The sequence below is a fragment of the Folsomia candida genome, unplaced genomic scaffold (assembly GCF_002217175.1).
Source record: "Folsomia candida strain VU population unplaced genomic scaffold, ASM221717v1 Fcan01_Sc037, whole genome shotgun sequence".
NCBI classification, from domain to species: Eukaryota; Metazoa; Arthropoda; class Collembola; order Entomobryomorpha; family Isotomidae; genus Folsomia; species Folsomia candida.
The window spans coordinates 453,451-480,017 of NW_019091229.1; the positions used below are offsets into that span (position 1 = coordinate 453,451).

Below are 26,567 nucleotides of genomic sequence, written 5' to 3' on the forward strand. Positions count from 1 at the left end.
TGTTTTAAATAATTCGATAATTTGATGTAAAAACTATTGTGTTTAATATTTAGACATGTATTCATTTGCCATTGGATGAGAAATTCTTCAAAATTTTAGATTTTAGAAGTGGGCGATACTTGCATTTGTTCGAAAAACATATATACATAGGACCCCCCCCCCCTAAAACAGATCACATGCTTTCCACACAGTCCCTTATGATACATATGAGCGCAGTTTATTTATATATTTTATAACGCCCGTTCGATTATCGTGAATTTGCTCAAAATTATCATCTGCAAATCTGTTGTCGGAAAATATCGAGTTATTTACATTGGACTTATTAATTTTGTTATATACTTTAATTATTCACTCTATAATTTTCACAGAAATTCTTGCCGCAAAGCTTTATAAATTTTTCAAGTATTCACTAAATTTCGTTTTTTCTATCTTCCCACATAATTGCTTCCTCTTGTTCGGTAAGGAACCATGTATTGGGAGGCAGGTCGACCAATTTTGTTGTATGTGGTATAAAAAGTTCAGCCTTGATTGGCAACTGACTGAGGGCAGGAAATGTGCTAATCATTTGGACAATCACGTTCCTCTTTGCTAGGAATAATCACGTGTTAATAAAGTTGATTTGCAGAATCTCGCAAAATTTTAAAGTCCATGGTCAGCAGGTTTATCAGATAAAGTAAATCATTCCTATTATATTTTTAAATTTTAATACTATTATTATCAACATGGGCTATTGCTAGTGAGTACGTGCATTTAATAAACTACTGCATAACAGTATGTACATGTATAAAACGAATTTATGTAATCCATATCATGCGCGCATCATACCAAGTTTGATTCTATCTTCACCGGCATACAGGATATGTACATTACGTATGTGTGTCATTTCGCTTCGTATAAGGATTATAGCAATTGAGCGATGTATAATACCAATTAGGCCTATGCATATTATGCAGTGACGCAATTAATGGTCTTATAAAATATGTCTGCATTCATCAGCCGCATTTAAAACGAATTTCTTTCGGAAAACTGTTTTTCGGGGGAGATAAGTGGATAGGGTGCCATAAAAAGAATGGTAATGCGGAGTATGTACTACTAGCGGTACCGCAAAATCAAGGTTATAAACCAACACTGGGAAATCCTTAAGCCGGCCGAATAGTATTGAGTAAGAATTATAGGATTCGACAAAGGAATCCGCCAAGTATTTCAAAAGTGAAAATTATCTCTTACATTATGTTCCCCCATATGAAAATACTATGGTTTGACCAAAATTTAGGGGGTCAAAATTTTCCCCGGGGGGTGGGGGCATTATTGGATTTGAAAATGATGGAAAGTCGGCGCAAGATATCTCTGGAACAGGTGGATGAAAATTCAAAATTATTTTTTTGTTACACTCCTTGGATCAATACCCCCAGGTGTTTTTCGAATTACGTGAAAATTCCAACTTTCAGGGGTTTTCCGCAACGACGCAAAAATGACGTGAAAATTGCTATTTGTAGATCACTCAAAAAGTATGACGAAATGATCGTTGGTTAGATTTGCTTCAATCTCTGATATTGTGTAGACTTTTTGCAGACAAACAAACGTTAAATTACCCAAAAAGTCGAAACTGGCCTACGTGACCTTTTTTCGGGGCCCGAAAGGTCACAATGTCAAAGGTCACGGAGCCACATAAATGGGGTATTGTTGGAAAGGTCTAGACGAGTGGATTTAGAATATATATACTTTATAGGGTATAGGACCACTCCATGCAAATATAGAGCCGGGAGAATACTTTTGAGTTTTTCCCATTTGTGCTTCCGTGTTAGCTCCCAATCCACTACTGTGTTAAATTCTGGACAACTGCAGATTTTGGTTCTTTCCTCACTAGACTTGCAGGGGGTGGTCCCAGACCCCATAAAGTATATATATTCTGAATGTCTAAAGTATATATATACATGAAAACATGTATTTAAAACATTGGCGTCCTTAACCCTCTTTCGTATGTAGTACGGATTTTTAAATAAAATTTCTTTATAAGGTACAACGTTGATTTCATAATCACACTTGATAGCAAGCAATTAAACTTTAAAATCAGTTTTAAATTTTTGGGTTTTTGTTACGAAAAACACGAAAAGTCCACTTTTTAATATTGGTTGGTACAAAGAGAATTCAAAAATTTTGGAAGAAAAATACACATAAAAAATCAACTTTACCATAAAGTTTTGCACAAATACCTTTATTTGGAAATACTCTTTTTTTTGGAAATTTTTGTGTTAAATTTAGGTGTGTCAAGGTAATTTATACGGTACATATATTCGTGTATAGCTCGTTGTCAAACGAAAATAAAATATTACCAAAATGTTTGTACTTCGCCATTAAGAGGTTAAAAATGTATGCATATCTGTTTTTCTAATTTTACGTGTTTAATTTTTATTTGCGTATGTCGTATTCCAAAAAAGTGAGTAATTTGTGTAAATATTTCAACTCTAAAATTAGTCTTTTTTGCATCCCATTACTCATTATTTAGAAAGACCACAATTTCTGCGCTGTGAGAGTGGACTTTATCGACTTTGTGTTTCAACCCGCTAACGAAAATTAATGGTATCTGCGCCACGGAACATGTAACGATTCGTGGTTCCACCACAATTTCGGATGGGTTTACGACCTGTGGAAACCTCACCGGGCAGCACAGTACATGCACATTCATTAATTATCAAATATGTAATAAATTGGTTATAACTTGAAACTATTTTTTTGCGCAGTGTGCCTCAGCTTTCATGCGGTTGGATCCATTGAGATTGAAACATTGAGCAGTTTACCATCCGCAATTTGGGCGACACAAATTTCATGCAATTCTTCCTTATTGCGTAATTAATATATGTGTATTAGCATATTTGTACACACACTGTGGAATTATTTGTGCGTGTCATCTAATTTGCATATGTAATTCAACGCATTCGCGAGAGGCAGAGATTATTCTATGTCTCTATGAGATTATTGGAAAGCCGATATCGCCGAAAATTAGATAGTGAGATTTATGCAAATACGGTGATAATAAGTAGATAACAGTACAGTATGTAGTAATTTTCCGCTAATTATGACAAATTTTCAGCCCCAAACAAGTCGTGTCTTCAATACTTCAACGCCAATCATGGAATCGTGAAAAGTTTTGATTTTCCAACCCAACAACAGAGTAGTCAGCGATATACCGTTTGTGTGGGGGGATCCGACACCAAATCTATTACGGTAAGGAGAAAAACGTGGTTATAATTTTTTAATAGTCAGGCCATTGAAATAAGGTACATAACAATTAATTTCGAAATTTTTGAATCCCAACTGCTATTCGAACCTTCAACAATTTTTTGAGATTTTGTATCAAAAACTACATTTCACGATCCGTGAACGGAATTCCGAGGTCGACTCATCATATTTCCTATCCCGCCGAAAGATCAGTGAAATTGGTGTCGCAAAATTTGTCGGCGTTGACCTCTGAGCACGGTTATCTATTAAAAAAAATTTCGCATATGTAGATTTTAAATTTATCCACAGTGGCGACCCTGTTCTGCGAAAGAGACTAAGGGCCAGAACCCCTTCAGCATAGTCACCAATCCGTACGGACCCTCATCCAACCCGGACTTGTGGATTTGTCGCCCAGATCGCGACTGGGTTCAAGTCAACGGTGATAACCAAATGTGCAAGTCGGACGATTTTGAACAGAATTTTGGAATTGAATGTAAGTACGCATTAAAATATTCAATTTGACTCTGTCTCTACGAACGATCCGACCACTTTGGTAATATTTATTACCAAAGTGGTAGTGCTGCGTATGTATGTTTATGTGTATCATATGCCATTTTTACAAGAAATGCTTAATATTTAAAACCACATTTAAAACCGGCTAATGAACAATTGTTCATTAGCCGGTCGGTCCACGTCAATACCCACGATCGGGCGAGAGTCATGAGAGCGGAGATGTTGTCTCTCCACTCCGAGCGACACTACTGATGGTGGTGCTCACCAGCAGTGGGCGTAGCACGTACTAACTTTTTAAATGTCGACGCGGTCATAACTACATTTTTTTAGTCACATTTTTTTAACTCAGCGTTAAAAATAATCTTTACTGGTATGACATTTGAATTTTGTCGCTGAAAGTTGTGTTTACGCCTCTTGTTTTTTGATAATTTTTGGGAATATTCCCATACATAAGCTTGTATGTTTTAATGCGTGTCAGAAAACTCGATATAATTTTTTGCACCCTGTCGTGTGCGTCCCAATTTTTTTATGGTGGATTAGAAATTTAAAATTACGTTATAATTTATGAAATTTGGGTTGCACACGACAGGGTGCAAAAAGTTATAGCTGTTTGAAGTTACCATTACAAGATGGCTAGAATTCAAATTTTTCAAATTTTTTAAATTTTAGAATTTAGTTTATAGTGCCTACAACAACTTTTAGGTTTAGAAAAACCTTCCCAAAATTACGTGACACTCAGTGCATCAAACGGAAAATTTTTCTTAAATTTTTTACAAATTTAAATTCTCGGCCAATTTCTAACATAGAATTTTTATTTGTTCACTAATAACTTTATTTAAGTAGTATGTGTTTATGGTAAAATTAGCCCTAAAATCTGAGACGTGGCCCGCAACACATGATTGACATTGACGTGGACCGACCCCAATGAGACAATTCACGTACTTAGTTTTTGGGGTAACATTGTAAAATCCACAAATTCTGTAAATTTGTCTGTAACTTTTACAAAATTTTACGAATATTTCTAATAATTTTGGATTCTCTAAATATTGCAGTGTAATAATTTTTTAGTGTAACTGTAACACTTGACTGTTTTTGAAGATTTATATGTTGCTATGTGAACACTTAGGGCCCCACCCTGCGCAATTGCCCCAGGTGCCATCCCGAAAATGGGGGCCTGGCCCTACCTGATTGTTATGTTTGTTAGAAAATTATTTGCAATGCAAATTTCCACGAGACTTATATATGAATATATTTTTCGTACATTTGTACATACAGCCTACTTCGTCCCATTTTTGCTTAATGTGAACTTTAACGAAATCGAAAATCAGGACCTGCCCTGTCTCGAACAGATTTCGCAAGTACCAGAACCTTTGTGCACACCGGACCTCACAAATTTGCCTGTATGCATTATCGCCAATTACGACCAATGTTTCTGGAATTCCGCGGAAACACCCGGTTTCTGTGAATGCGACCCTAAACCGAGCGTCTTAATCGGCTTGGAAAGAGGTTTTTACAATACGGGATTTTGCCTCGAGTATGAGCAATGTCTTTAATGGGAAAACAGCATTTCAGATATTCTATATGAAACAATCTTGTGTAAATCGTGGATAAAAATATGTCTGATAATAATAAAAATATTTAAATTTATATTTAAACAATATATTTAGCTTGTACTGTTTATTTTCCATCAATTTATATTTATTTTCTAATGGAAGAAAAAAATCAAAATTCTATTCTAGTAACATTTTAAGTAAACGTAAAAAAATTATCGATGTTCAGGGACATTTAATAAAATCATTATCATCTCATAAAAAAACGCATGGCAATGAACACGTGTCAAAATCGCTATTTGAATACAAAGAAGAAGGGAAAGTTCAGAAACAAAAATTCAGACTCCAAACCCCCATCAATGGAATGTGGGGTAAGGTGAGACACTTCCAACAAATAAACAGCACCGTGTTCAAAAACCGCACACTTTGCCCTGACACATCACACATCGCATCTCGTCAGCAGGTATGTTTGTAAATAATTAATTAAGTAATTCTGTATTATGTATTACGTAGGTGGGTAGTACTACCCACCTACTTAATACATAAGTTAATCAATGCCGATTTTATAAAATCTTTAACAGATCATTCACCAAGAAGCACAAAATAACATAAATCAGTAAAAAAAAAGTTGTCCCTTATTAATTCCGAATATGGACATTGATAATGAGGTACATAGGCAACATTTCTAATTTGTTTTTGCAAAGTTGACAGAATTTAATTGAATTTCATTAATTAGGTCGGAATCCCTTTTCTGGATAGCCCGGTCGGCACTGCGCTGGAAGTGGTAAGAGAGTTACGCCAGTTTGATCTTTTTATCAGAATTTTATTATTATTTTTAAGAAATTTTGGTGTCACATGTTTGTATATTTCGCCCCCGAAGGAAATAAAGGACGTGCATATTGTGTATTTCGTCTTCAATAGTTTTGCTCTAAGTTAAATAACTTAAGTTTTTTCTCCTCTGATTTTTCAGCCGGACATCATCCTAAAACCGCCCAGCAATCTGAACCCTGACTATGCAAAGGTATGCTTCGACATGAAGATGGAAACTTACACCACGTTCTTCATCGATTTCCACGCCATTATCGCCAACTACGAATCCGCCATTGCCAACGCCATCAACGAAACCGGAGCCTTTGGTATCGTCTATAAAGACAAGTTCGAAAACCTGCTCATCGGATTGGCTGATCGCCCCAAGAACTTGAAGATGGGCGTGGTTCAAGACATCGACGAATTGACCACTTTCTGTCGAGCCGTCACTGCTGGGTGGCTTCTGTGGCCCGATTATTGGCTCGGATTGCAGAAGATTGTCGACTACTTGGCGAATGACGTCGTGATCGAGGACGTGAAACGAATGGATCGCGAATTTTTGTTGATTTTGAAGAAAATCGCGACGCACGAGGTATGGCCAGACGCATATGTACATACCTGTTCACTTTTTCATTCACTTGACTTATTAGAAAGTAGGAAATTCATTTTCATTCACTTGACTGATTAGAAAATATGAAATTAATTTTCATTCACTCATTCATTTTCATTTCCATGAAATGAACTTGAACGAAAATGACTGAACGTGAATGAAAATGTTCAGTTCAGTCGGAAATCGGGACGACTGACTTTTGAATGAAAACTAAATTTGTGAACAGGAATGGCCGAACGATCCCGTCCTTGGAGCCGGAATAGCGTCGCAAGCCAAGAAGATCGTTTTTCGATACAAATCGACCACTCCCGAGGACAAAGAGCTGCTTCATGTGAAAACCATGCCAACCGTTTGGTCTGCCGGCGTCACCCCGAAGGAGGACCATGTCGGGAAGAGGATCTGCGATGGAGTCGACTGTCTGGAAGTGGAGGGGAAAACGGCGACCTTTTCCCGCTGCGGGAAATGCAGGAAGGTCGCGTATCATTCGAAAGAGTGTCAGGGAAGGGCGTGGAAATCGGGGCATAGGAGGGAGTGCAAGCCTCCGGGGAAATAAAATTGTATTTCAATCTTTGTAAAATTGGGATTTGTTTAAAATTAATGAATAAAAAACGTCCCAGAATTTGGTGCATATGATGCAATTTATGAAAATCAAGGTGTTTTAATGAAATGACTAATTCGAAGGACGTATCATATCGAGAAATACATAAGTGCATGTCTCTGCCTCAGATTTCAGATTTATTAAAATCAGTTACGAGTTCATTTAGAATATCTTCCAAACAAATAAAATTCGTACAAAGTAATAAAAATGTAGATAAACGCACGTGTCGAACTTAAATATAAATAGATACAATCTTAAATAATAGTCAACTCATGAATTTCTACATATGTATGTTATCAAATTCTAATCCACCACAACCGGTAGAGAAAGAGTCCAATTAAAATAATTTTCCGGATCCCACTTCGCCTTACAGGTCACTAATCGGTCAAAATTCTCGGCATAATTCCGCTCAAAGTGATCATCCAAATCTAAATCCGGGTAGTTCTGGTACGTCTCACCCGAATCGAAGCTTCGTCCCGCCTCCCACAAACCGTACAACCAGTCCAAGTCCCCCCAGGGGTCGCCATACTGCGGAATAGCTTCCACATTCAGGTAAAAATTAAACAGAGCGTCACGATGAACGTACGCCGTCTCAGTCCGCCCCACCGCCGAAATTCGGCTACCTTCCGTACTAATCAGAATCCAGGCCCGGTTAAGCGGGATCTTTTGAATGAGGTCGTACAAGCCTTGAATCTCGTCCAAAGTGAGATTTCTCTTGACGAAGAAGGACTTCGTTTTAAGAAATCGCTCCACCGCCATTTCTTTCTTGAGGAAGAGGAGCCGCTTGAGTTGGACGGCTTCAAAGGCTTGGGGAGATGAGCCCACGGGGGGATAAGCGAAGGCGGGATCTTGGTTCAAAATGGGGTGGGAGATGCGGCCAATTTGAACGGTGGTGCCGTTCGAGAGGGGGAAATTGACGGGGGTGTAGTACAAATCGTAGGAGATGAAGTCCAGGTAGGTGGGGAATTTTACCGGGAGGATACGCGGTTTCGGGTCACTATGTCCTGATCCGAAGATAAGATCGATCCCGGCGAAAAAGTTGTCGGATGAGGCGGGGTTAATGGTGGAGTCTTGAATGTGGTATAAGCCGATTTCGAAGCCGGGGATGTAGTAGGGAAATTCGGAGGTGTAGTTCTCTAGAAAATAAATATGTGTGTAAAAATTATGAAACATTTTGGGGATTTGGATTTCTTGGAAATTTTGGGTCGGAAATTTTGGAAATATTATATTTGGAAATTGTGTAACAATTCTTTCAGTGCAGTACTTAGTAACATTCTAAAATCCGTGAATTTTGTAAACTGACAAACTTTTATAAATATTTCCAAGCAAGATTGGCGTCTGTTAATTTTGTACAATTTTATAAAATTATCTTACAAAACGCACGAATTTTGCAGGTTATCAAAGACTGCGTAATCTTAAAGCCAAATTAAACTATCTGTTAAAATATTTAAGAGATAGTTTTTAACTTAAAAACTATCCAAATTTAAACGACATAAAAAGGACGTTGAAGTCTTTCCAAAAATGGATAAAATTCCTTATTCCAAATTTTAAAACCCATTCCAACTAAAGTTATGTAATACCCCCCAAAGAAAAAAAACTCACCATGACCAATCCCGCTTACAAGTAGGATATTCGGCTCGTTAACCCTCGCCCATTCGACCCACTCTTGCAAATCATTCATCGCCGTTACAAACTCCTTCAGATGTGCATACCGGATCGACACGAAGGTAACATTGATATTCGAAGCGTCGAAAGTTTTCATCTTCAGCGAGGTCACCATCCCAATAAAACCCGGTCCGACGCCCCTCAACGCCCAGAAAAGGTCCGAATTAGTGACCTCATTCGCCACCACGGCGTCCCCGGCAGACGTCACCATTTCAAACTCGACCACACTGTCGGTCGCGAGACCATACATGGCGTCCATATAGCCGACCCCGCCACCAAGCGCGTTGCCCCCGATGGCCACGGTGAGACACATGCCGGCGGGAATGCCTCGTTTTCCCGCCATCCAGAGTTTCGCGTAGACCGTGGCGAGCAGCGCGCCGGGCTGGATTTCCGCCGTGATCCCGTCGTCCAGCAGGGTCACGGAGGTCATAAGGCGGAAATCGACTATAATTGTGGAGTTGGAACCGTACGAGAGTGATTCGTAGGAATGTCCCCCGCTGTTTGGGACGAGCGGGATGTGGTTCGCGAGACCACACCGGACCATATTTTGCACGTCGGAGGTGCACGTGGGGAGGAAGTAGGCGGGAGGGTAGACCTTTTCGTGGCGGGTGTTCCATTGGTGGTTGACGACTTCGTAGTAGGTCGGGTGCGAGAGGGGGTCGATGAGGTAGGTGTAGGGGTCACTGCCCAGGGAAGAGAGACAATCTCGAAGGAGGGGGAGGTTTATGGGGGCTGGCTGTGAAAAGGGAAAGAAAATTAAAAAATAATGAGTGGTTTAATTGGTTTAAATATCTTGGGTATATCCTGAGTTTGAAAGTAGTATTTCAGATTTTGGGAAATTTTCGTAAAATTGGTTATTGAGACTTTGCAAAAATTGGTTTTAAAATAAGTTCTAAGTCGGATTAGAAAAAATTGGAAAATATAACCCTTTCCCAAAATTGAGGTTTTCCATTATATGAATGTAAAACTTTTCATAAAACACAGGTTTTTAGCAAAAATTTATAACCCGGTTTTTGTCAATAATTTAAAAGGGTTGGTAATAAGTTGTAAAAATCTAAACTAGTATTCGCAAAAATCGAAACCCGTTATTAAATCTTATCCTACATACTCACTTCGCATCTTTGATTAGTAGTGGATCCCTTATGTGGGAAAATGTGGTCCTGACGATGAGACGCTCCAGCTACGTAAAAAAATCAAACTTCTGAAATTAACGTACATTGAAATTTTGAATTGAAATTTATAAAATTCTTCCCAGCCTTAATTTATTCGCGTACCAAAAGTTAGGACAGAACTATACAAGATTAAGACGAACAAATTCGATGCTATCTTCTTAACATTAAAAGCCATTCCGAGTTTTTTTAGAAATATTGTACAAGTAGTTTCGTGGCGTGTGTATGTATGTATGTTTGGAACAAGACTGAAGCATTTTTCTGGAATACTAGCATCTTCTATACATTTCGAAGGTCTATTTTTACAATTTTTAAGGGACCCTGTCATAAAATGTGGCATAAAGTAAGATATACGTACTTGTGTGCATGCATATGTAAAACACGCGGTGAGCCCTTCACAGTGAAGGGTATACGCAGAAATGTAGGTCGCATTACACAAAAAGGGTAAAAATCCTTTGTGGAATTCTTGAGCTCGAGTACATAAAGTGGAAAATCACTAAATGTGCCATGGAAGGGCTCATTGTCTTCTGAAAAACGACCAGAAATGGATATTAATCCGTCTCATAAACTTTGGAATTTTTTAAAGTGCACGCATTTGCTTAAAGTAATATGTATTGGGTTGGAATAGTTAAAATATTTATGTACATATGTATGTAAGTATGCATTTAATATGTTACCAAAATTAGGGTTTAGGTATATCAAATTAACTACGTATGTATATTTGCTATCGAGTGACACTAATTTTTTTCAAAACTCGGAGAGTATACGCCGGAAGACGTCCATTGTTATTAGATTTTGCCTTATTTTTTTATCAATTACTCGGTACTCCGGCGTCCGAAATTTCCGACCGAAATTTGCGCTTCCGATCAAAAACTTCCGCTTCTGCTGCCCGGAAGCTATTTCCGACAGCACCTCCATAAATTCGACGTTGCCTCCGCGGGACGACAAGACATACATACATACATACATTTTGTAAGCAAATACATATGTACATATGCATCATACAATGTATGATGTATATGTACATAATGTATTTGTTTATATATGTATGACATACATACACATATATTTTGACACTCACGGGGGCATTTGAATGTCAAATATACTCTTGTATGAATGAACATATTTACACATGAAATGCTGCCCAAAAATTAGATTCTGTAGAGGTAGTATTTTATTTATTGTACGAATGAACAGGTACAATGGAATTGCATAAATCATTTGCATGCATAAATCTCAATATGCCCATTTTGTTCATAACGATCATTCTTGCTGAATAAACTCTTTGTCTCTCACTAATGCGTTAAAACAAAAATATTATGCAAATGAGAATGACTGCAATCACTCTCGACCTAAAAATTATTTTATCCGCAAATATCTCAATTTCGAGTATGTTACAGTCTGTAACTTACAGAATATGTATGTAACTCCACTTCCATAAAGTAAACCAGTAGCCGCGCGCAGTTGAAAAGAACCAGGTTCGTAAGCAGAAATACAAATCTCGTCAGGAGGTAATACTTTAAATAATTAATTACTACTTCTCCTTTTGTGGAATTTAATTAATAACGAATTTATAAAATCTTAAACAGATCATTTACAGACTGAGTAAGCACACAATAATAAAAAGTTGTTTCGTCGACATGGGTGATGTTAATGCGGTACATACATTTCTATTATTTCTAAATTTATGTTCTTAAACTTAAATTTAATTGTATTAATTCGTTAATGAATTAGATTGACACCTCTGAGCTGAATAGGGAGGTCGGCACGGTGCTGAAAACGGTAATGGTTTGTTTTCCTGTAATATTAATGAAATTACACCTTGTGCATGAATTTTGGCTTTAGAATGCTTTCCACTTTACCTTGTCCAATTGTAAATAAAATGTGCATTTATTTGTTCATTATTATAATTAAACTTGTGTAATTAATTAATCTTCTATATTGTTCGTTAAAAAAATCGAATAAAATCCGAAAATTTTTCTAAATTTAAATTTTTCTCATATCTGCCAGATAACCTCTCAGATTTAATTTTAATTATGTTTTTTTCTCTGCCATGCACACAAACTCTGCCAGATAACTGCTCGCATTTTTTGTTTAAACGGAAAGCAGCAAACCTAACTAATTTTGTAATTTTTCTCCAATTTTTCAGCCGTACCATCTCACCGAAACGGATCGTCACCTGCCCCCAGAATTCGCCAAGATCTGTTTCGACCTCAAGGTGCAAAAGTACACCGTCATCCTCGTCAAATTCCACGAGGTGATCGCCAACTACGAGGCTTGCATTATCCAAGCCGCCACGAAAACCGGAGGCATTGGTTTCGTCTACAAGGGAAAGTATGAAAACCTGCTCGAAGGATTACAAGATCGTCCCAAAGACCTAAAAATGGACGTGGTTGAAGGTTACGACGAGCTGGCCACCTTCTGCCAGGCGGTCATGGTCGGGTGGCGTCTTTGGCCCGATTATTGGGTCGGATTGCAGAAAATTGTCGACTATTTGGCGAATGACGTCCTGGTTGAAGACGTGAAACGGATGGAACGCCCATTCGTGTTGATTTTGAAGGAAATCGCGCTTCACGAGGTATGGCTGAACGTAGACCTGTTCACTTTCATTCATTTGACTGATTATGATAGTGAATGAACATGAATTTTTCATTCATTTGAGTAGAAATTTCACTATTTCACTCATTTGAGTGAAGGATAGTGAATGAAAAAGAATTTCCTACCACTTAAATGAAAATAACTGAAGAATTCCGTCATTTCAAATGAGTGACTGTGAATGAAAGGAGTTTTCACTTCTTTCATGTTCACCCTATGCTTAATACATGAGCCGACATAAGAAGTAAAATGAAATGAAATGAATTTGAACTAAAATGACTGAACGTGAATGAAAATATTCAGTCGGAAATCAGGATGACTAACGTTCAGGGTATTCCGACCTGGGTTTTAATGGGTTGGGTTTTATTGGGTTGTAATGGGTTTTAATCGAGTTTTACCTTAAAACTATATTCTAAAAGTTAAATACATCTCCTATACGTTAGAAGACGTTATCTCAATTCATTCTAAAGCAGTTTATTTCATTACTATCATAATAGATGAAAGTTCGGAGCAACAATTGACTCCATTCTTTAGCATCACAGATTTCAAGTGTTGTAAAACAAAAATAATTTCCGAATAGATACAAATTCCGAATAATTTTTGTTAAATTATTACTTAAAACTATTAAAACCCAATAAAACCCATTTAAACCCAATAAAACCCAATAAAACCCATTAAAACCCAAATAAAACCCAATTAACATGGTAAAACCCATTAAAACCCATGGGTTTTATAATTTTTGATTAAAACCCTGGGTTTTTCCGAACCCTGCTAACGTTTGAATAAAAACTTAATTTTTGAACAGATGTGGCCGACCGATCCCGTCCTCGGCGCCGGGATAGCGTCTCAAGCTAAGAAAATCGTTTTTCGGTACAAATCCACCTCTCCCGAAGTTACGACGCTTCTTCACGTCAAAACCATGCTGACCGTTTGGTCTGCCGGCGTCACTCCGAAGGGGGATCATGTCGGGAAGAGGATTTGCGACGGGGTCGGCTGTCTGGAAGTGGAGGGGAAAACGGTGACGTTTCCCCACTGCGTGAAATGTAAGGTGGAGGTCTATCATTCTAAAAGGTGTCAAAAGAAGGCGTGGCAAGCGGGACATAAAAAGGAGTGTAATCCTCCGGGGTAAAATAAGATTGGTAAAATGGTTAAATAAATAAATTGGATTTCAGTTTTATTTACATTATGTACGTTTAGAATGTGTGAATAAATACATCCTATGGGATGATAAATTTTTGAAATTAGTGTATTCTTAGTGGAATAATTGATCAATTTAAGTAGTCATTAGTGCGTAATATTAATAAATTTGAGGTGTCTGCACAGCCGAAGAAATGATTTTGCATGGGGGCGACAAGTTTCAAAATAATGAGGAAGTTACCGGCGCATGCTAACATTTTTATCCCCATGCTGGAAACGGTCATATTTATAAATGTGTTGGGGAACATTTATATATTCGTCGGAGCGATGGCGTGTTTAGGGGCCGTCCATAAATTACGTAACGCAAGAGGGGGGGAGGGGGGGTCATGGGAAGTGCGTTACGAATTGTTATGAAGGGGGTGGGGGGTATAAAAAATTTGTTACGTAACACATTTAATAAACTCGACTAAAATTCGCCAAATAGGATACGCCGAGCATATTGAATTCATGTCATCCAAAGGGTTTTGTACGCATGTAAATATACATTTTTCATTAGTTTTCCAGGTGTAAATTGAGAAAAGGTTGCATTACAGTGGGGAATTTTAGGCGGAACCGGTCAAGAAAGGGGGGGGTAACGAGTCCATCGTTCAATTCTGTTACCAAGAAATATACCAAAAAATCTAGTTTATTTTTACATAGATATGTACAACCAGATCAATTCATTTGCTTCATTTTGAAATATTTAAGTGCAAAGTTGTCACAAATTTTCTAGCTCAATGCAAAAAAGTTTGCGGTCAAAAGTTTGACCTTAAATATCTCAGAATGGAGTAACCGAAATAACCTGGTTATACAGGTAAAAATAAACTGGATTTTTGGCTCTATTTTGTGGTAACAGAATGAGAGATACCCCCCTTTCCTTTCATCGGTGCGGCCCCAAAATTCCCCACAATGCATTGCGAATGCTAAGTAAATCACCTGCGGTGAAATCAAATTTATGTTACGTTACGAAGGGGGAGGGGGGCGGGTAGTCGAGAAGCGTTACGATGCCGTTACGAGAGGGGAGGGGGGGTCTAAAAAATGACGATTTTTGCGTTACGTAATTTATGGACGGCCCCTTATGTATGTCGCCATTGTTTTATATTTTCAATGCAGTTGACTTTTCCTTGCAATTGACCTCTTTCCCGTGCAAATGAATGCTAAAATTTTAAATTTCTCTTCATTCTGTCCCTACTCATGCGACTTGCCAGCAACTATCCAAGTTTGGTCCCATTCTGGAAATCTTCCTCGAGTTCACCTGAATTTGGTAAATTTACATGTTTAGCCAAATTCATACATATTTCTCAAAGGTTTCCAAAGAGATGGTGACGACCATGAGATTGCGGAATTTCATCTTTGCATATATTTACTCTTACAGAAATGATCTTGACGCTGAATTTGCTCGTTCTCGCGTCCATTCTGGCCCAAGGACAGGGGGCCTGTACGTGTCTCCCTGCAGACAGAGTGGCTGCGACGGTCGGACCCTCAACTCGCTAATACATAAAATTTGGCCTCGAATTTGATGTACGCCCCGATCTCATATGTAATATGTGACACAGAACGGAAGCTGGTACCGCTTGGTATCAAAATTATACCGGTCCGTCAAAACTCCCTACCGGTATGGTAAAAATTTCATACACTCTCACCAATTTCGTGACACGATTGATACCGGTGGAGGTACTAAATATGCAATTTTACCGCGTGGTAACGCTATTCTTATGTCATAATAAGTTGTTTTCTGAGGGTAAGAAATTACCCACGGGGCTGGTAATATTTTTATTACTAGAGCGTTGACAGTAGGGGTTGAGAAGGATTTAGCCTCTGTATGTACATATGTTATATACCCTTCGGTGATAAATTATTACCGAATCGGGAAAATTGCATAATACTTCCGCCGGTTACATTCGTACCAAAAAATTATTGAGAGTAAGGTTAAAATTATCACTGAAAAGTTATAAGTACCACGTTGATGGAGTCGCATACATATGTATGAATACCGCTTGGTGTTATCTTAATACTTGATTTCTAAGAGTGTGGAGCTTGAAGGGGCGCCAAATTTAAATGTTTTCTCCGCAATTGTGTAGGAATATGAGGGGAAGGAGGTCCACTTTTGCGGGCGCAGCTAATCGGGGACACCTGCAAGGACGGGAAGAAAGATATCGTCTACAAATGCACGGCCCCCGACCAGCCTGCCGTCGAAGTGTTCAGATGTCCCAAACGTTGCAACAGTATAACTGATGTCGGCGCGGGGCCAAAGAGTACCAGGGTCAGCTGCGGATTTCAATCATTCTCATCGGCATAGGTGACAAATTCCAGTGATGGTAGAAAGTCAGATGGAGAATTACTTTATACTTATTGTTATTCTTTAGAAAATAAAATCCAAAATTTGTATCCTTCCTAATTGAATTTCGTATAATTTATCTCATCAAAGAACGCTATTTTTAAAGGCAAGTGGGGGTGGATTTGGGTGGGGGTGGGGGTGGAATTATAAATGCCGCAAAATTTCTGGGTTACAGATTCACAAAATGATCATAAAAATGCAAGTGTCGCAATTTGATAATCGAATTATTTGTGCTAGCTAGTCACCTCATTTGCATATGTTGACGCTTTCGTGAGAGGCATAGAGTTTGTTAAATATGGAAACTCCGTATCGTAGAAAATGGGCATAGTGAGATTTATGCAAATGAGGAGGCACGCCTAGAAAGAGGATCGTACATACATAATTCGACCAGAGAGCATAATATGCTCTATATATATTATACATACATCAAATATAAAACTATGTATGCAGAGGCAACCCATCCAGTCCATTTCATCGCTATGATTCTGCCAACACTTATGTACAGCCCGAATGTTCAATTGGCCGGCTTATCAATTTGTGATAACAGTATATAGATAACAAACTCTTCTCCGCGACACACATACGCATTTCATTCCTGTCCTCTAAAACATCTCGAAAAATATTCTGTGCAGAAAAATTTACATACGTAATACCATGGCCACCGCCACAGATTTTCTAGATACCGTAACAAAGTACACATCCTACCTGGGCCATGGTTCCTACGGATTTGTAGTAAAGGCAGAGCACAAAGACAAAACTTGCACCTGCATAAAATTCATTTATCCGACAGAAGACGAAAAGTTATTACTTCAAACTCAGCGGGAGCGCAGTTTAACAATCAAACTTCCGGAACATCGACACATTGTCACGATTAAGAATTCCATTGACAAGCGAGATTTTAATCCGACGTTTTCAGCCTTTGCCCGAAAGAAGTTAAGGGCAAATGGGAGGACAAACTAGCAAAATTAAAAGAATTGAGATGGACTTGTATTCAGATGGAGCTCTGTGGAAAGAATTTATCAGACTGGCTACGCCACCCGGGAATAACAATTGACTCAATATTCATCCAACTAAAGCAAATTAAAATTATTGAAGGTATAGTTTCCGGTTTGAAATTTCTACACAGCAATAAAATTATTCATCGCAATTTGAAGCCCGCCAATATTATGTTCCACTCGAAGTATGCTCCCCATAAAAATAGGAGATTTTGGTCAGTGTCGCACACTACTCAATAATGACAACCATACTTTGACTAAAAGTAGCATTGGAACTCGTGTATATAGGGCGCCGGAAGTTTTAAGTGGAAAATATTCCTATCAGTCTGATTTGTTTTCGCTGGGATTAATAATTTGGGAGGTTGTGGATTTAATTAATGAGAGTGAAATTAGTAGTCTATTTGACAGACTAATTTCGGATCGAGCAACCCAACTAGTCAAGCAAGAGCATCCTCTAATCGGAAAAATTGGCTTCGAGCTCGTTGTCAATTTAGTGAAAAGAAATATTACGGAAAGATATAAAACCATGGAGGACGTTGAGAAAATAATTGACAATTGGAAATCGGTACAAATCATGGATAAAGCAGTAACATGCCGCACTGGAGAAGATTTGGAACTGTGCTTGTCATTTCCCTCCCAGAATTGTATCATACTCTTGGAAGAAGGTGATTTTCAAGGTCATTTCATCGTTTCACACGACAACGTAAGAATCCTGGGACAAGGAGTACACAAAACGAGGATTAAGTCATCATTCAGTTTCGATATTTGTGGAAATGACTGCTCAATTTCGAATTTGTCAATATCGCCAACCAACACCTTGGACTTTTCCCTTAACATTAAGGGGTCACGTAACAGATTGGAAAGCATTATTGCCCGTGGGATTAATGTGAGCGGCAATGAATGCACCTTAACTAATATAAATGTTCATAATGTCGTCCGTGGAATTCAAATTTGTGGAAGTCATAACCATATTTATTATGTAAACTTTACAAATATTGCGGATCAATATATTGCGCTGGGCGATAATTCAGAGAACTGTACAGTTTCTGGCATGTCAATTAAGGATAGTGGAAAATTTGTCTTAGAGCGTGGAACCAGTCGTCGAGTAGTAACAGATGATATAAACAATCCCAACCAACGTGGCGAAAGCATTGCAGAAGGTAAATTTTTTGCGATTAAGGAATTCGAAAGCGGACGATTTTGTAAAGCTGGTTGTCGAGTTTGGTGTTCTCAAGCCGATTTTTTACTAAATATACTTAATTAAAAATTTAATATATTTATAATCACGTATAAAATACAAAAATTGGGAGAGTAATTTCTAGAACCAGTATTTCAGAATTAATTGTTTTGTACAACAAGAAATATTAAATACCCTACGGTACCCCAGCAAAAGTTTAAAACCCTCAAAAGTGGTTCGGATCTTAATTGTAAGTTTTTGCATACATATGTATACAGATGAGGCTCAGAAAGATTGTGGTTAGGTGGGTTCGGTTCCTATTTTGTAAAATGCCAAAAATGTAAAAGGTCATATTTTTGTTTACTTAGAAGGTTATTTCTCAGATACCACTAGTAATTGAATTGATTAGTAGTTTTATTTTGTGTTTTGATAGGCCAACTCTTTGCTTCTGTACGACTTTTTAAGAACAAAGTTAGTTATTTTTGAATAAACTGAATTTGAAAAGTTTAACATTGCATTTATGGAAGTATTTAGCAAAATCGTTAAAATTCGCCCTTGTAAAAAATTAAAAACTTGTTCAAAAAATCCTATAGATGCGAGCAAGATGTCGAAATGTTTAGGATGAGTAGGACTATTAACATGAAAATAGCTACGTATATAATTTTCAAGCTAAATGAAATGACGAAATAATCGGTCTATATACGCATCTGCAACTTGACAACCCAAGTAAATACACAAAAAAATATTGAAATGACGCACATTGCATTATGTATTAGTCGGGGACGTGTTACAATATTCCCAGTGGGTGTAAGCCCTTGAAATGTATGCAAATTTTGGTTCAAGGGAACAAAATGAATGCGTCCAAAAAATGTTTACCGACCGCACTCCTTGTTGGGGAGTTACTCCCCAGGGGGTGTGGCTCAGAACTTTTTATATTTTCGGAATCAACACCCCGTTCTGACTCTACGTAAATTCAAAGCTTTGTGGAAAATAACCCTGGTTATTTTTCAAACTAGAAGTCCTCCGATTTTGGAAGCCTAATTTAAAACAATTTATTTCACGGTACATATTTTATTGTTTTCAGCCTCAAAGGATACTTCCGACCTGTTCAAAAATATTGACGCCAAAATTTCCGAGCTGCACAAAACTGCTATAGTCAAATACAGGAATGGATTTAAAGAAAGACAAATCCATGCTCAAAGCGAGGAGGAACTGAAGAAAACACACGAAACCGTGTCATCCATTGTTTTAGACGAGTTTGAACACAGTTTTGTAGAAATCGGAGATATGCAAAGGTTCAGGCAGCAGAAAGTTGCTTTACAATCCGAACTCCAAGATTTGCATAGAAAATATTTGAACGATTTCCTTGCACGTGACGCGAAGACTAGACACGAAATTAACAAAATCTTGGAAAATTACAAGACCCAGGTACAATCTGGATTGGATCCATTTTATTGCGTCTCGGATTCAAAATTGAAAGCTCTTCATGAACTCGCTTTCTCCGAAGCGCTAAAACAATATCAAAAATCGATTCAGGTGACAAAATCTTCAAACTCAAATAACAACCTCTATGATAATCTCCTCAGACGAAAACTGGACGAGACCTTTAAATTATTCGAGAGTGAAAATATCGCCAAAAATACAATTGCGGGCCTTAACGTGATTGGAATCTTGAATGAACCTGCAGCCGCAGCAATTGCATACGGTTTGAATTACACGGACGACGAGTCAAGAAATATCTTGGTGTATGACTTGGGTGGTGGTGTCTTTGATGTTTCGGTTTTGACGGTGAAAGAGTGTGATATCAATGTTCGAGCAGTTGGAGGAGATAACCACTTGGGAGGAGAAGATTTCGATACGAACATGCTCACCCATTGTGTCCAAGAGTTTCAAAAGGCGCACAATATCCAGCTTGACAAGGTTGGGAATGAACGTGATAGAAATTCACGACTTCGACGAATCAGAGCAAAATGTGAAAAAGCAAAGATTAGTCTTTCGTCTTCGCAAACAATTATAATTTCTATTGATCGAATTTATGAAGACTACCATTTGCAAGTGGAAATTACAAGACGGAAGTTTAATGAATTGAATGAACACTTGTTTAAAAAAACAATAACAATAGTTACGAAAGCATTAGAAGATGCCAAAATGGAGGCAGAAGCAATAGATGACATTGTTCTTGTTGGAGTGTCCACAAAGATTCCCAGAGTTCGGGAAATTCTGCAGGTATATTTCAAGGGGAAAAAGTTTCATTTTGCGATCAATCCGAAAGAAGTGGTGGTAAGTACATGTGTGTGCACATTAAATTGTGTTTGTAATATTGCTAATGAAAATTTTGACAAGTTTGGTTGAATTTATGTAAAAACTTGTAGGGATTTTATCTCAATTTTAAATTTTGGAATTTGTAAAATTTTGTCTAGGCACGGGGAGCTGCTATTGTGGCGGCGATGAAAAGTGCTGAGAATTTAAAGGAACCTGGAAAAATTTAGGTAATCATCATAATTAATTACATATCAAATTCTACACAATTACATGTGAACGTTATTTGCATATGGAAATAAATGTAATCTTCCAGACTTTAATACACCATAAATTTACCTATTAACCTGCACTTGTAATTGGTTCGATTGAATTATGATTTCTTTTGGAGGGAAATTTTTGTTATCCTCACTGCGACCATCATTCTAGCAAAAAATTCCCTTGAATACGATATTAAATTCAAAACTCCATCTACATATGTAATAGCAACCAATTAAATTTCCATGATTTCCTATAAAAGACCAATACATATTTGTTCAACCAGTTTCCAAGTTTTGAATTTTTTGCCGAAAATAACGTAAAATCCACTTCCTAACGTTGGTCGGTATAGGGAAAATTTCAAAATTTTAGAAGAAAAATATGGAAAAATTCCACTTTTTACCATCCAGTTTTCCACAAAATGCCAAAGAAACACTCGTATTTTGAGAAATTTTGAGAAATCTGAATTTTTTTCAAATATGCGATATGGCGTATTTGGTTCTCAAGGGGCTTCCGTCATGGTACTTGATGGTACATTATACGATGAATTTGGGCACGGAGGGGATTTTAAAATAATACGAGATATGTATGACGTATTTGGTCTAAATGAGGTTAAGGTTACAATTCACTTTAATTTTGTTTGTATGTGCTTGCAGGACAAATAAGGAAGCAAAGGTTGTAATACGATACCAACGACACCACGATTAACTTTTTCTCTCTATAAATTGTGCATAAATAGTAAATTCTGACTTTAATTAAATAAATGTAGTACTAATTATTGTGTCAGTGTAGCTTGGCAATGTTGAATTTACATTATGTCATACCTGGTTGGGAAAACGAATACCGAATGCACATGAATATGTATGGCACGCACAAATTTATTCGGCACTGTTGAGAAAAATGTAATCAAGTTACAAATAAATTACTAATATCGATGTAGTTCTGTAATCAATTTTATTGTTAATTGTTATGTCATGCATGCAATGGCTCCGCTCTACGCATGGATTTAGATAACAACAATGTTACAAGTTTAACAAATTATTAAATTTTAGGTAATAAAGTTACAAATCTTGATATACTTATTTAGATAATGCAGAATTAATAATAAGGCATATGTATTTATTATTTCAATGTTACAAAAGTTTACTAAAGAGTTATATTATTAGTGAACTTGTTACATAGATACATAGGTTCTCAGTATAAATAATTTTGACATTTTAATTCATACTGACACGATTTCTACTTTTATGCATTTGCTCAATGACGATCTATTAAAATTTCTCCATCGTCAATAAATAAGATGTTTATCCTCAATTGGTCAACATTTCACGGAGTCCTCGGTCAAATCCGTAAAGTTACAAGTTTTGCACACTTTTAAAAAATATTAGATTCCAAATTTTTGTGAACTTTCTAGTCTTCCATTTTGTCAAAGTTTATAAATTATTTTGCAAAATTTACGAATTTTACAATGTTACCAAGGGCTACATGAATTGCATTATCAATGATTTACACAAATATTTCCATCTTCACTGCTGTTGTGGTGGGGCACATACCTTCTTATGCCCCCCTTTCCACGCCTTAACCTGACACTCTTTCGAATGATAAGCTGCCTTCTTGCATTTCCCACATCGCAAAAATTTCACCTCGTCCGTCTCAATTTCTAAGCAATCAATCCCTTCACAAATTTTCTTGTCGACTCCTTCCCCCAGCGACAACCCGGTCATAATTCCTTCAAGAGGTCGGCCCTCCTCTGATTTGTACCGGATCAAGATTTTCTTCGCCTGGGCAGATAACGCGGGTCCTGAAAAAGCGTAAACAATCATTTTGGTTAGATTATAAATAAATTGTTAGGGAACTTCCATAAATTATGTCTCGTAAAAATTACGATTTTTCAGACCCTCCCTCCCACACCCTCTTTTAACGTATGGCGTAAATGGAGCTGTCACGCAAAACGTTTACCCACCGAGTGTGCAAAAAGACGTCTTTTTGGAAAAAACGTCATGCCGCATTCATTCTCGCGTTACAAAATTTATGGACGGCCCCTTACTTAGTTAAATTAATTTCTTTACTCAATATTTTTTTAGTGTTACTTGATGTAAACTAGTCAGAAAATTCTACTGAAGAAACGATTACCTGACGCGGGACAATTTCGCCACCCGTCTTTTAACGCGATTTCCTTCAACGTAGCCAAAAACAGGGTGTCCACCCGTTTCACGTCTTCGATCAGGGTTTCGTCCGCCAGATAGTTGAGCATAAGCTGCAGCCCGACCCAGTAATCGGGCCAGAGACGCCATCCCAGCGTGACGGCGGTGCAGAACGTGGCGAGTTCGTCGATGTCGCGGAGGAAGCCCATGAGGAGGTGGGTGGGACGGTCGTGCAGGGCGAAGAGGTGCTCTTCATACTTCTCGACGACGAAGGCGGCTCGATCGCGGTATGAGAGGGCGACCACGGAGGGGACCATGGCTTCGAAGGTGGGAATCGCATTGTTGAATTTTATTAAGGCGGTAGTGTATTTTTGGGTGTTTAGGGTGAAGCATTCCAGGTCGTCGTCCGAGTCGGGGTCGGCCATAGTGGGGCTGAAAAAATTGAGGAAATTGGTGGAGGAAAAATGAAAAATGGTTTTTAAAAATCAAATTTTTGTACGGATATCTCCGGGAATTTATGTAAATTAGCTATTGTGATAATTGTGCATATTTTAATTGGATACGCGTTATAAGCCAAGATTAGATATTATTTAGTGGTTACAAACTACAAATTTTGGTTGGCAATGAATGGTTTTGAAATTAGATTTAGATGGTGGCATTAGATTTTCAGAAGCACTTTCACACAGATGTATGTATGCATCTAATAGATGTATGTATGCATCTATCTATGTATATATCAACCTAATAAGTATTTTTGTGTTAGTGAACTACAGATATACATATTGACAGGAATTAATTGAAAGCGCATAATTTGCATGCAACTTTGCTGGTACCAAATTTGTGTAAAATTTGCTTAAAATGTAAATCGGCACGGTACAACTGAACACTTACATATTAATTGTCAGTGATTAATAAAATGTAAGAATGTGCAAATACCTGTTCGTTATTTGATTATTTTGGGGGGCTATTCTATAAATTGCTCGCACTCAACAATTGTTTTCTTCCTTAAACGGTAAAACAACAGCTTAAAATTGGTGATCCCGGTAAAGATCAAGTATGTAAAATGTAAAAGTACAGCTGATGGGGAGAGATGTGGATATGTAATATTTGCATCCCAGCAATGGCATACAACTCTTGACAGTCATCCTCTTTTTGCCCGAATGCACCCGATATTACGTTACAAATCTTACGCATAATAATTTCGGACCGTGCGCTAAGCATGTACATAAGCACGTTTCGGTTAATTTCAGATTTACCGGCTCATGATGGCGTATGCTAGTTTATCAAATTAACCTCGAAAAACGCTTAACTCAAATCGGTCGCACACTTTATGCACGCTCCGTCGTTGATGAAAGAATGACAAATTGTCATTGTTAATCTGATGCGATTTTCATGATGTTAATGTACCTCATCGGATAATATCGTGATTGAAGAGAATTCACAACAACATGGACGTGGTTTTTCTATCACAAATCGGTCTGACCAACATAGTTTTCCAGATTTTTTCATAGAATTTCGAAAATTCAGTATATCCCTATATGACATTATATGTTTATAAATATTTATTATAAATATTTATTTGGTTAATGTAACGAAATGCTCATAATTATTGAAAAATCAAGGATTCCAATTTGTCAAATACATATTGGAAAACATTGCGTAAGTACAAATTCTTGCTACAGTTTGTAATATGCCCTCCATTCAATGAAGTCTTCCATGAGAGTCATCAACCTTATTTTAGGCCGACCTTAATATGTACATACCCAGTTCTGTATGTACGCAAATTCGTGCTATTTTCTTTGTTCATTTATATAAAAAGAGTGTGATTCATGAAATATAAGTTACATATGTACATACATACATACTTGATGACTACACGTACACTGCAAAAAATATCGTCACCAGATTTACACCGCGCGGTGTCTATATGTGGCTACACCGCTTTGGTGTAAAATCAACACGGTTGGTGTAAAAAAGTTTTGACACCAAAACGGTGACAATTCAGCACCGCTCCACACCTGTATTGCTACCAGTTGGGTGATATTGCGTGGTGTTGATTTTTCACTAACCGGTGACATTTTCTGTGCAAATTTGGTGTTATTGAAATAAAATCACATTAAATTATATATTTCACTTTATATATTTGTTTATTATATGAACATTTTCATAAATCTAAATACAACTTGTTATTATTGGCATACAAATTAATTGAAAATGATGTCTTAAAATAACATACATACCGCCCAATTTACAATTAGTTTATATTTCCACGGCGTCATGAATTACTAAACTACTTATATTAATTAATTTAAACGTTTCTTGTACCGGGGCAATTTTATAAGCAAACGTTTCGAGACAAAAATATTGTACTTTCGAAGGATTAATTAGAATTAAAGAAGAATTATCTTCTAGTACAATTAACTCGGAAATTAAACCGAACTGGGGAAAAATTGGTCCTATTTCATAATATACAACAAAATTGCATCTATAATCATAACCCCCGAACCAAACTTGGTTTGTTGTAAAAATTGAGGTCTCATCATCAAAATCTTCGCAGCTTTCAAATCCCCATAATAACTCAAGTTTACCAGACTCTTTATTGATAAATTTAAGGAGTGAAGGGGGTTTGCATAAACTTTTCGTCTTATCTATGATGCATTGGGAGAGAGACGGCCAAGTGTCAAGGAAGTTGGTTTCTGAATCAGGATGTAGAAGAGAAGGGCAGTTTACCTAAATGAAAAATTAAGTTTGTTGGTTAGTCAAAATATCCAATATTTAACGGTAAAATTATTTTTAAATAGTACCAAGAAATCACATTCGCCAAACTTATTGTAGGCCTTTAGAATGGACAGCTCGTTGGTAGAACGAAGTAGATTCCTATGTGGTAGCGTTGCAGTCATCAAAGCTTCAATTTCCTGCACCTCAGCCTTAGAGGATAGGCCGTTTAATTTCAAATACAACAAACAACAAACAAATCTTCGAAACTTTGGCGATCCTGGTCGAGACTTTTGTTGACCGTGGCCCCAGCCGGTGCCCCTGAACGAGAGTTCCTTATTTTTTCCTTTCAAGTTCCCGTGAATCAAGCGAAGCCTTGCCTCAATCAGGCCGGAGCGATTAGTGTCATCGTAGAGTAAATCCTGCAACGAATACAAACTGATTATTTTGATTCTAAAAAATTGACATTTTCAAAATTTCTGACGATTCCTTGAGTACTCGACGAGAATCCCCGACACGGCAATATTTCCACAATTGCTAAAACACGAAGTTTCTAGTCCTTTGTAGGCGGAGTCTCGCTGAAATTAAAACAAAATATTAATTATGTAGGTAATTAAGTAATATATTAACTGAGTGTTTTATGGAGAAAAATCTGTTTTATAAATTAACCCTTTATACTGAACAAGTTTTTCAACAAATTCCTTAATTAAGTAGGAAGAAGAACTGGAATCAACGAAACCATTTTTGTTGCAATCGGAAACGACGGCAGAAAGTTGTTG

The 26,567-nt window shown here is 37.4% G+C and overlaps 6 protein-coding genes across 6 annotated transcripts; 3 read left to right on the forward strand and 3 right to left on the reverse strand.

Annotated features, from left to right (window-relative positions):
* Positions 1-5,637: 5,637 nt before the first annotated feature.
* Positions 5,638-7,347, forward strand: LOC110861094. Its single transcript, XM_022110206.2, has 5 exons — positions 5,638-5,745; positions 5,864-5,950; positions 6,019-6,066; positions 6,253-6,681; positions 6,926-7,347. Exons 2-5 carry the CDS (start codon positions 5,933-5,935, stop codon positions 7,250-7,252), a joined length of 822 nt encoding a protein of 273 aa, XP_021965898.1. The 5' UTR covers positions 5,638-5,745; positions 5,864-5,932; the 3' UTR covers positions 7,253-7,347.
* A 37-nt stretch (positions 7,348-7,384) lies between these two features.
* LOC110861054 (chitooligosaccharide oxidase) lies at positions 7,385-10,394 on the reverse strand. The gene is made up of 4 exons (XM_022110166.2): positions 10,237-10,394; positions 10,075-10,142; positions 8,900-9,698; positions 7,385-8,433 (listed from the first exon to the last, which is right to left on the reverse strand). The coding sequence occupies exons 1-4, from the start codon at positions 10,307-10,309 to the stop codon at positions 7,601-7,603; spliced, it is 1,773 nt and encodes a 590-aa protein (XP_021965858.1). The 5' UTR covers positions 10,310-10,394; the 3' UTR covers positions 7,385-7,600.
* Positions 10,395-11,594: 1,200 nt separating this feature from the next.
* On the forward strand, positions 11,595-13,946 carry LOC110861001. The gene is made up of 5 exons (XM_022110114.2): positions 11,595-11,642; positions 11,721-11,789; positions 11,866-11,913; positions 12,281-12,709; positions 13,532-13,946. Exons 2-5 carry the CDS (start codon positions 11,772-11,774, stop codon positions 13,853-13,855), a joined length of 819 nt encoding a protein of 272 aa, XP_021965806.1. The 5' UTR covers positions 11,595-11,642; positions 11,721-11,771; the 3' UTR covers positions 13,856-13,946.
* A 2,882-nt stretch (positions 13,947-16,828) lies between these two features.
* On the forward strand, positions 16,829-21,991 carry LOC110861065. Its single transcript, XM_035860863.1, has 4 exons — positions 16,829-18,395; positions 19,497-20,692; positions 20,833-20,901; positions 21,586-21,991. Exons 1-3 carry the CDS (start codon positions 17,423-17,425, stop codon positions 20,899-20,901), a joined length of 2,238 nt encoding a protein of 745 aa, XP_035716756.1. The 5' UTR covers positions 16,829-17,422; the 3' UTR covers positions 21,586-21,991.
* Positions 21,867-24,205, reverse strand: LOC110861064. The gene is made up of 3 exons (XM_022110177.2): positions 24,010-24,205; positions 23,063-23,505; positions 21,867-22,730 (listed from the first exon to the last, which is right to left on the reverse strand). The coding sequence occupies exons 2-3, from the start codon at positions 23,496-23,498 to the stop codon at positions 22,456-22,458; spliced, it is 711 nt and encodes a 236-aa protein (XP_021965869.1). The 5' UTR covers positions 23,499-23,505; positions 24,010-24,205; the 3' UTR covers positions 21,867-22,455.
* A 1,045-nt stretch (positions 24,206-25,250) lies between these two features.
* On the reverse strand, positions 25,251-26,338 carry LOC118439482. The gene is made up of 3 exons (XM_035860809.1): positions 26,273-26,338; positions 25,878-26,210; positions 25,251-25,803 (listed from the first exon to the last, which is right to left on the reverse strand). The coding sequence occupies exons 2-3, from the start codon at positions 25,971-25,973 to the stop codon at positions 25,333-25,335; spliced, it is 567 nt and encodes a 188-aa protein (XP_035716702.1). The 5' UTR covers positions 25,974-26,210; positions 26,273-26,338; the 3' UTR covers positions 25,251-25,332.
* Between the last annotated feature and the right edge of the window lie 229 nt (positions 26,339-26,567).